Source organism: Adiantum capillus-veneris, chromosome 17 (genome assembly GCF_014529385.1).
Source record: "Adiantum capillus-veneris isolate H3 chromosome 17, ASM1452938v2, whole genome shotgun sequence".
NCBI classification, from domain to species: domain Eukaryota; kingdom Viridiplantae; phylum Streptophyta; class Polypodiopsida; order Polypodiales; family Pteridaceae; genus Adiantum; species Adiantum capillus-veneris.
In genome coordinates, this window is record NC_140947.1 from 95,916,217 (window position 1) to 95,927,112 (window position 10,896).

Sequence of the window (10,896 nt, forward strand, 5' to 3'; positions counted from 1 at the left end):
AATAAGTCAAGAAAGAAGAGTGTTTAAAGCTCTTCAACAAATCATGGTTCAGTCTGTTTTGAGTAACCATTTACCTGTTATTACCTCGTTCACTCTAGGAGGTAGAGGCACATCGACGGATGCGCCACCAACTCTCATAGTATCGTGAAGCTCTCTCTCTCTCGCCAATACATGCCCAGAAGCCATGTCTATCCACCATGGGCATGTCTCCATCTCCCAAGTAGTGAGCTTATGTATGGAAGGGGAGTACATGCATTCTTCCCCAGTAGATAGTTGTGCCCACTGCTTAGCTAAGAATGAAATCCCTGGAAGAAAGCCTTTTCCAACCAAGGATAATAGAAATCTAAAACAATCAAACAAAATAACATCACTACAAACTTTGTAATTATGAAAAGCTTGAAATAAAAGTATGATGAACTTGACCTATAGGCTAGCCGTTGAGATGCCATGCGTATTGTGTCCACTTTCTTCATAGCTTGCTTGTCAACATCTTTTGTCTTAGCTTCAAGAGAGGTTTCCAAAGAAAAAAGATAGGGTCGTGCTTCAAACTTGAGCTCCTCAAAGTGAGAGGCAAGAGAGCAATCATGAGGCGACAAAATACCACCAACAATGTTGGTTAAGTCCTCCACAAACTTTGTGGCTCTCTCAAATATCCTTTGTAGAAGGCCTTCTCTACGAATCCAACTACATAACAATGAAGATGAGAAAAAACTAAAACAATCACAAAAAACTAGCAATCGTACATCAAAGATTCTTGAATATCAAAAGAAACTTCACTTACATGCGATACACATGATCTCCTTTCTTTAAACCATAAGATGCTCTAGTAATCTTGTCTGCCTCAAGCAAGGAAACCCATAACAGTTTGCTCAAGACAGGAGCATCATGCATAGCAATCAAGTTCAGCTTCTCAAGCGTAGCCCAACTATCAGGACCCCACTTGAGTGCAAGAACTCGAACCATCCAATCCGGTCCAAGATTCGGATCAACAATATTTAGTAACTGCAGTATTTGAGCAACGAGTAAAAAACCAAGTTTAAACAGCTATTACACTATGTGCAAATACCTAAACAAAAATATTTCAACCACCTTTCCAACACGCTCTCCATATTTGAGTGCTAAATCATTCAATATCTTCTCCTCCTCTTTTATAAGCTCTTCATTTGTCATTGTCTGCCTAGCTTGCTCTATTCTTTGGCTCAATTCCTTGGACATTTGAACCTTCAACACATTCTTAAAAATAAATAATTTGCAAAAAAACAAGCACATACTCTTTGGCTCAATTAATTGGATATTTTATCCTTCAATACACAATTGAAAACACATAATTTTCAAAAAAACCAAACACGAGATCTTTCTTAAAAATTAGGCCAAAGACACTTCATCGTATAAGAGCTTTCCCAAGTATCGATGAGTAAGTGGATACCAAGGCTCCACACCCTTCGAGTATTTCTTACGTACTACAGCAATCAACTTTTGATCTTTTTCTGGAAGCCCTGTTACATAAGCTTCATGATCTGCTGCACAAATGTGGGAGCAATTGACAAGCTCATCCCTAAGATGGGTGACCACAAGAGCATGTGTGTTCATGCTATTCTAAGTTCATATACAATACATACATAGTCAAAAACATAACATAGACATTTTTTGATAGAATATATGGAAAGTCATAAAACTTACAAATTCATTCTTTGCAAGCTACTAAGAAGAGCTATCTCTGGCACTCGTGTAGGGTCAATAACTGTACAAAGCACACTACAATGTTTCTCTCGATCAGTGGAGAATCTCTCTTTAATAGCAGCCGTCCAAGCGACCGTTCTATGATTACCCTCCCAAACGTAGAACATTTTATTAGAAAGGGCTTGAAGATTTGGTCTTTTAGAAAGCTCAATTTCAAACTCTTTATGTATATCAACCCATATTGGGTCCCATGAAGTAAGAAGGTCCTCTGCAAAATAGATAAGCATAGACAAAAAAGCATACTCAACTACTATTTATGAGAACAACAAAAAACACAGTAGAAACAGAAAGTAGAAAAGATCAAAGTGGAGAAAGGAAATACCTGTAACATAAGCTTCTCCTTCTTGCAATTCCAAATTGAAACAATAAAAGCTCCTTTTTCTTGCATATAGCCCTCCTTTGCAAAAGCAGATTTCAATCCACTAACATCATCTCTTAAGCCTCTCACCCTTGCGTAGGGGATCAATCGACATAAAGGAATCGGTGGACAATCAAAACAACTAAACATGCGAGTACATTGAAGAATATCTTGTCCTCTATGCATGTATAGCTTGTGCTCATCCCCTGTCTCAGTATCTATTGCTACTTCAGCTCTTACAACATAACGCACTATTTGTAAACATGCCTCTTGTGGAGCAAGAGATTCATCAACTTCATTTATGGAGCCAAGCCCCAAGTCTTGACTTTGCATCTCCTCTTCTTGTGTCTCCAAACCTTCTGTCATATCAGTGACAGATACTGCACTTATTTGATCACTGCTCTCTAATATACTTGAAGCCTGAGTTGAAGAGAGTCGTCTCCCTCTGCGACCTCGTCCACGAATTGAAGGACTTGCAAAACACAACAAAAACCAATTTATTTACTTCCCTGAAACTACCTCTAGGACTCCATGCCGACGCGGATGCCTAGAGGCAATTTAAAAAATCAAAAACTTTATTTATTGATCATCCAACAAAACATCCAAGTCGGCATGGATAACAAGAGGCAGCTAACAGATTTAAAGAAAGCATGCATAATTATAAAATTTTATCTTGAGAAATTCCTTCTAGCCATCCATGTCGGCGTGGACATCTTGAGGGAGCTTACTGAGAATGAATCACTACAAAATAAAATTGTCCCAAGAAACTCTCTCTAGCCATCCACGTCGACGTGGATGGCTAGAGACAGTTCTTAGAGAAGCTATGCAACTCTGCAAATCTCAAGACAGAGCGTATCTAAAGCTAAATTCACACATTCAAAAATTCCTTCTAGCCATCCTTGCCGGCGTGGATGGCTACAGCCAGTTCTAACACAAGCTATAAAACTCTGAAAACATTTGTCCCTAGAAACTCTCTCTAGCCATCCACGCCGACGTGGATGGCTAGAGACAGTTCTTAGAGAAGCTATGCAACTCTGCAAATCTCAAGACATAGCGTATCTATAGCTAAATTCACACATTCAAAAAATTACTTCTAGCCATCCATGCCGGCGTGGATGGCTACAGCCAGTTCTAACAAAAGCTATAAAACTCTGAAAACATTTGTCCCTAGAAACTCTTTCTAGCCATCCACGTCGGCGTGGATTTCTATAGACAGTTCTAAGAGAAGCTGTGCAACTCTGCAAATATCAAGAGAGAGCGTATCTATAGCTAAATTCACACATTCAAAAATTCATTCTAGCCACCAACGCCGGCGTGGATGGCTACAGCCAGTTCTAACAGAATTTATGAGACACCATCAATCACAAAAGCAATAGAGGGTATGCAGTAGTTTGGTTTATCCAAGAGATTAGGCTAAGATGCATCTCTCCTGTACTTTAGTTTAGCATCCTGTAATGTGTAGAAAGCTTTAGGACAGGTTTCTGTACTCTTAAAAACTGTCAATAATTAAATTAAAACTAGTAGCCTTAAAAAACCTTACAAAACTTCATCTTAAACATTGAAAAAAAAACTAGCTGTAGCCATCCACGCCGGCGTGGATGGCTACAGGTAGTTTACAAAGGTATCTGGCAAGAGGCTTTCGAGCCGAGAAAGACTCCCTTCTCCCCATGACGATTTCTATGCGAACTCCGAGCTTGACGATTTGTAGTGGTTAAGGCGCATATGCTGTAGAGAAGATTGCTTGAAGGTTGAAGATTGCTTGCTACAGAGAAGATTGCTTGAAGGTTGAAGATTGCTTGCTACATAGAGTATATGGCCTCAAAGGGCGTAACTTGAGAGCAAGAGAGGGCTGAGGTTTGCGGCAGGAGGTTTGAAGGCAAGAGATGGCGCAAGAGAGGGCTGAGGTTAGCGCATTAGATTGCTGTGGTTAGCGCAACAGATGGGCAAGAGGTAGCGCAAGCAGCTTTCAAGGCAAGACTTGCAGGTCTGCAACATAGAAAGGCTTCTTTAAGAAAAACGTATAATTAATAAGAGCCAGCGCATCTTGACCCTATTTTGGAAAAGATAAAAGCAGCATTTTTTTTTTTATTGCCACACATGTCCTTTTGCTCTACATACTTGGTTGTCCCGGTTTTTTGGAATCGAACTAGATACCGGAAGGAGGTTAGGTGACCGGCATACAAGGAGAGTGCGGGCAGGTGTGTTTTTCTTCCAGAGAGGTGGGTGGCTTTAAGAGGTGTGGACGACCGTTGGCCTTACACAAGACGCTAACGCAGGGCCTGAATAACGTTTTTTAATGCAAGAAAGCAATTGAAAAATCGCATTATTTATAAAAAATCAAATCTTTTTGTAACACTTTCACTGCATTGTTCGGGGAAAGTGTCCGCTTAAAATAACTATTGTAAAATTCGGACAAATGCAATTAATCCTCCAAGGCAATGTACTTTGTCCCATATATTATCTCAAATGAGTCCTACTTTGTAGTATGTCTGATCCAAGAGTGGGGGAGACCCTCAGCTAGAGCTTTCCTTCGATTACACATACAGCTAATTTGACCTTGTTTTATGGAACTTTGGAATCTATCTCAAAATAACCTGTGTGTCGAAGGCACATGTACAACTATTTGCATCCCTCACCATATTACCTATTTGGGGCATAGTCACAATGCTGGTAGATTAGCTTAGTGCTCACATATCCCAGTCTGTAGTGTAAATTGGGCTTGCAAATTAAATATTCCCAATCATAATACCATGGGACCTTGATTTTCAAGCTTAAAAATCTCTGACGCTTGCCGACCATATCTGACGCTTGCCAGCTTTTCATCTGTGCATCGATCTTCATCTCTCTACCTGCTGTCGAAGGTGGAAGTTATGAGCTCTTGTCGGAGACTGCCGGGGCTTGGTTCTAACTAATCCTCGTGTGACCATGCCCGTAGCTCAGCAGTGTGCAAACACTCTAAAATACGGTTGGAGAGGGTATTTGGGATTTGTGCATGGGATATTGAAGAGGGTAGGTGAAATTCGCTTGTCATTACTATGCACAATTCATTGAAAATCTTAAAACTCAAAGTGATTTATTTTTATTATAATATATTTTATAAAGCTATGATTGTTGTTCTTGGGAACACGAACATGCAATCCTCTTGGCGTCTTGCGGTTATGAATAGGATTTTAAGCATATCAGTCTATTATATTTACACCCGTTGTATCATTCAAAACCATGCCAATGCTTGCTAATATTTCTTACCTTCTACTCTGCACACTATTAAACCATGGGGAGATGTACTACAGTTTTTGGTCCAAAGCGTGGACAAAAGCTAGTGCTTATGTTGGATACCAGAATTTATTCGTTGACAGTTGCTTCTTTGCAAGAACATTTTGAGCTTCGTGATGCTAATTTCTGTCTTCGTCCATTAACATTATCCGGACCGCAAGTCAAGGTAGAAGCTACTATATCATCAGATGGTGAACAAACTTTTATGCCTGATCATGAGCAACACCAGTTCTACAAGGTGGATATGAGAAGTGAGGATCAGATTGATGCTAGCATTGGCAGATTTTCTCACGACAAGAAAGACAAGAAAGTACCTATCTCAGAGATCAATGCAAGTGTGATTGATATGATTAAGTGCATGCCATTGCAAAGCAATTTGTATATTGCACTCCATCAAGCCAAGAAAGTGGTCTCTACTGATGAGCTCCCAGCTCATTATGATGTGTATACTGCTTTTGAATTACCGCCAGCTGGTCATTGTTCAGGTATGAGTGGTATGGAACAAAGACATGATAGTCACATGTGGATAGAGTATGTCACTTGTAGTAGTGATAGTTGCATCAACATTGATTGTCCATTTTATTTGCGTTCAAATATGTCCAATGAGTCTCAATGGCGAGGTCGGCTTATTAAATCTAGTCCTAAAGGATTGATCTCTTCTCAGTATGGCACACTGGTATGCACTCATTGTGGACAAATTCCCGAGTGTGTTTCTACATGTCCTGCAGTTATTTACTATTGTTTGCCTAGAGATAAGCATAATTGTACTAGGTGTGCTTTGCATCTTGGAGAACATAATCATCCATGTTCAGAAGGGAGGAGTCGGATGGTTGAAAGTAACATTGATGAAATGTTGCTTGATCGTGCGAGTCGAGATCCTTTGGTGACTGCAAAACAATTGGAACGGGCCACCACCCATGATCTTATCATGGAAAAGCTTATTGGAGTAGGTTCAACAACAACTTCTATGATTGAAGATTTGGAATTTGTTGAATTCCTTGACAGTGTGACTCCCCTTTCAATTAAAAGGAGAGTGGAACGAAGCTTGGAGTCTGCAAAAAGATCAAAGAATATCACTTCAAAGGGTCTTGAGGCAGTGCTTGACTTGAAAAGCAAGTGCAAATATCCTTTCATCCATAGTATCCTTTTCCCACGTCAATTGGGTGAAAAGGTACAACCTCATGTATTTAAAATGTCAATTAAGGGACCAGGCAGTGGAGTTGATTTGGTGAATCGGATGCGCCCTGGAGGTAATTTAGAGCAAATGTGGGTGCACTTTGATCATGTTCACCGTGTACAAGGATGTCCGACTATGTCAACGCATGTCTATGACCCTTACATGCGAGAGCTGCTCACCATTGCAACTGCTGAGTTTAGCGTGGAAAATAAATATGCTCAGATTGAATTTTGGAAGATGCTTGAACAATGTGGTTAAGGAACAGGGTTTTGATAAGCCAGAGTTCAGGGGATTTATGGCAGATGAAGCCAGTGCCAATTGGATTGCTGTGCGTACTGTTTATTTTGGAGGAGGAAAGAGGTCTATTCCAAACAAAGAGAGATCATGTTTATTTCATTGGGAGCAAAGTATGGTTCGACATACTGGCAAGTGCATCCGTCCTGCATTTCAAGAGGAGCACAAGATTTTGTGCCGCAAGTGGAGAATTGCACCTACAGAGAATGCCGCTGAGCATTGTAAGGGAGAGCTTAGAAGATTTTGGAAAACAGGAATGGCCATTGAAGGGGAGATTGCTTCGTTGGAGACATGGCTGGCTTGGTGGGATGTGTGAGTGCCTCATTGGGAGGAAAGATTTGTATCACAAGATGCTGCAGGAATATTTGTCCCTAACACAAACTTGTCTGAGTCAAAACATGCTAGTATGCGAGCCTCTGTTGGTTATAAGGATCACATAAGTTTGTATGAGGCAGCATGTGCAGATATGGCTTTAGTTGTGCTTCAAAGTGTGAAATATAATGCCTATTTGAAAGGTGTTGGGAGCTCCACCGGTCCTGGCATTAAAGATTTGGCAGATCGCTTCATGAACCAACCTTCATCTGCTTCAGTGGCAACAGGAAAGAAACTAGTTGACCTCACACATTCTTCAATGCATGAAATGGGTGTCAATAGTCCTGAAATGAATAGAAATATACTCCAAGAAAAGAGTATTAGAAAAAAGAGGCCAATTTTTGCTGATGCGAATATTGTCTTGGAGGAGGATAGCCACAGGCCAGAGTATGTTACAATGACAACTTCAATTGGTGGGCTTCAGGCCAAAAAAAAAACTCCAAGGGATGTCCCATATCCCGAAGTAAATATAGCAAAGTCAGTTTGGGCAATAAGGAGAACAGAACCTGGGCGAAAGATGACTTGTTTTGGTGTGGTGTCAAAAGATGGAGATAGATGTGGGCGGTTCATTAATGATTGTTCAATGGATGCCAAAATAGGGGTGCCAGCTCCTTGTTTTTGGGGTCGCAGAAAATATCCTCCATCTGGTTCACAACAGGGAGGCCTTGTGGAAGGGTACATTTGGTTTTGTAACTCCAATAACATGCACACGTGGAAGGTTCACAGCATAGTTGAAGGGCCACCAGGTCTAGCTCCTGGTGTTTGGGTGGTTGCAGAGGGCACAAATTTGCAACCCCAAGAGGTAACGCAATTGCAAGCCAATGGTTTTGTTTTGCAAGCAGGAGTGACATCAGCAACAAGAATGCATGAAACAGTTCCATTGAACCAAAGAGTTGCTAGCAGCATCCGTCCCAAATTTAGAGATGGAAAGATTGTCAAATGGAGATCACGATTAACAAAGGAGTTTCATGGCAAGATTGAAGTGGGTAGAACCATGGTAGCAGAGTTGGTGCGAGAGGTCATTGTGGTTTGCAATGAAACACATGTTTTCTATGTTAAGACTGTGGGGTCAAGTGCAAAGGGAGTGACATACTCTGTGACAATGTCAGATTTTCCTAGATGTACTTGCGAGGATTTTCAAAACCGAGAAAGCAAGCGCCTTGTGTATATGCCATGTAAGCACATTTACTTCATATTTCTGCAAGTACTTGGCCTTGACCCTCATGCTCGTGAGTTCATGCATCAGGCTGCTCTAACGAAATTGGAGTTAGTCCAAGCACTTGGAGGTTCACGGGTGCTGATGCAGCCTTAAAGGCTTGTGGACCTTGCAATGGTTTTGAGAAGTAGTTTTTTGGGTGATATATATGTGCTTATCGGTATTAACTTTTGCCTCAAATATTTTCGTGCGGCAGTATTTTAGTTGTTGCACTCTCCATTTTGATTTGTAGATGCGATACACCTTTTTGCTTAATTTCAATGTTGATGGAAGGTTTTTGGCATGTGTTAGCGATAGAACAATTTAAAAATTATTTTGATATGTAAAGAAACTATGTAGGGAGTGTCTCTAACTAATAAAAGTCAAAGATATATACAACTAATATATTGCACAAGGATATAAAAAAACATTGTAAGTTTTGCAAAGTTTATGGTTTGCTCAATTTTGTGTCAAAAAAATTATAAGTTTTGCTCGGCTTCCCCCTCGCTCGATTATATTTGCTCGGATTTTGGGATTCCCCTTGCTCAACCATGATATACATGAACTGCCAAGCATGAAAGAAAAACCACTTGTGGACACTCTCGTGTCAAAACAACCAGTCCAGTTTGAATCCAAAAAAGCATGTAAGTCTGGCGGCAATGATCCCCCCTTGGGATAAAACAAGCCAAGTTGTAAAGTGCCACTAAGGTAGCGAAAAATCCTCTGGACTGCCAATGCTTAGACCCTGGGCTATGCATAAATTTGCTGACCTGTGAGATTGCAAATTGAATATGCAGCCTCGTGTTGCATGCTTAAATGAGACAGCCAACAACAGTTTGGTAAAGAGTGACATTTGCAGGATCACCAGCATCATGAAGACTCAATTTCAAACCTGTTTCCATGGGAGTGGAAATAGGTTTGCGGAAAATCCTCTTCACAGCCTGCCAATGCTTAGACCCTGGGCTATGCATAAATCTTCTGATTTGTGAGATTGCAAATTGAATATGCGGCCTTGTGTTGCATACTTAAATGACACAGCCAACAGTAGTTTGGTAAAGAGTGACATCTGCAGGATCACTAGCATCATGAAGACTCAATTTCAAACCTGTTTCCATGGGAGTGGAAATAGGTAGCAGAAAATCCTCTTGACAACCTGCCAATGCTTAGACCCTGGGCTATGCATAAATCTGCTGGCCTGTGAGATTGCAAATTGAATATGCGGCCTCGTGTTGCATACTTAAATGACACAGCCAACAGCCATTTGGTAAAGAGTGAAATCTGCAAGATCACCAGCATCATGAAAACTCAATTTCAAACCTATTTCCATGGGAGTGGAATAGGTTTGCAATCCTCAAGTCCAAACTCACATAGCAATTTCTCTATGTAACTTTTATGACACAAGGCAATACCACCATCACATTGCTTAAATTGTATGCCCAAATAATGATGCAACATCCCCAAATCTTTTATCTTGAAAGTAGCATTCAAATCAGTCTTAAACTCAGCAATATGTCTCTCATTTGGTCCAGTGATCAACAAATCATCGACATAAAGAACCACAATGAGAAGTACATCACCCTCACACGTTACATATAATGTGCTTTCTGTTGGACTGTTATGAAAGCCTTGTTTGACCAATAAGTGTCACCTTTCTCATACCAAGCACGAGGAGATTGCTTCAACCCATACAAAGCCTTCTTACATTTGCACACTTTGTCTTCTTGTCCTTTCTTGACAAAACTGCGAGGTTGCGTTACATAAACTTCCTCAAATATGTTGAGTGGTATAAAATGGTAACCATCTTTTTGCAACATTTTTCAGCCTACTCAACGTCCTCTTCCTCATATGTGTATATATTTTTCTATGCTATTAAGTTATCTAGAGTAAATTCCCCCTCTTCGTTTAACCTTTGTGGCGACACATACATTGTACTCTTCCCAAAAATGTCACCTTAGTCATATATTTATATTACCACCCTTTTCTTTTTTGCTTTGTAAATAAAATTAAGCATACAATAACCAACTATCTACCCCAAACTTTCTTGCCTCTTGTAAATTAGTAGTAGAAAAATAATATATCCATCTTCCATCCCATATAGATAAATTACCATGGAAAATCAACTCTCCACTTGTCTTTACCAAAGATTATGGTCCATCTCTACAAGTCTTTTATGCCCCCTACATAGGTGGCCCAATATCTCTTAAGAATATACATATAATTTTTCTCCTTTTAAAAAGACTCAAATTGTATATTCTTTTCACAAGCAAATAATATTGGGCCCTCCTCTATTTGTTTAAGCATCATCTCGTCGTTCAGCTCGCTCTACTTGTCAAGTCGTCTCTTGAAATGAGTTGAGTGCTAAGAATCCCTTGATTCATCAGTTGTCCTCGGCCCTGGTGGCACATCCGTCTCATTGCCAAGTTCTCTCTGAGTCTTAGAGCCTCACTCTGATTCTTCCTGGATTAGACTGATACGGGTTGGATCATC

At 40.3% G+C, this 10,896-nt stretch overlaps 1 protein-coding gene across 1 annotated transcript; it reads right to left on the reverse strand.

The window, feature by feature from the left end:
- Positions 1 to 290: 290 nt before the first annotated feature.
- Positions 291 to 1,688, reverse strand: LOC147437737 (uncharacterized). The gene is made up of 8 exons (XM_086485991.1): positions 1,681 to 1,688; positions 1,381 to 1,591; positions 1,090 to 1,221; positions 961 to 1,002; positions 782 to 800; positions 677 to 684; positions 424 to 430; positions 291 to 343 (listed from the first exon to the last, which is right to left on the reverse strand). Exons 1-8 carry the CDS (start codon positions 1,686 to 1,688, stop codon positions 291 to 293), a joined length of 480 nt encoding a protein of 159 aa, XP_086342117.1.
- Positions 1,689 to 10,896: the final 9,208 nt, after the last annotated feature.

Bases quoted from the DNA above. Each gene is read 5' to 3' on its own strand.
- LOC147437737 (XM_086485991.1), bottom strand. The intron at 1,222-1,380 runs GTGTCTTTGGCC...AATGTGTTGAAG, and splicing joins GAAAGCTCTTATACGATGAA to GTTCAAATGTCCAAGGAATT. The intron at 1,003-1,089 runs GTGGTTGAAATA...CAAATACTGCAG, and splicing joins ATGGAGAGCGTGTTGGAAAG to TTACTAAATATTGTTGATCC.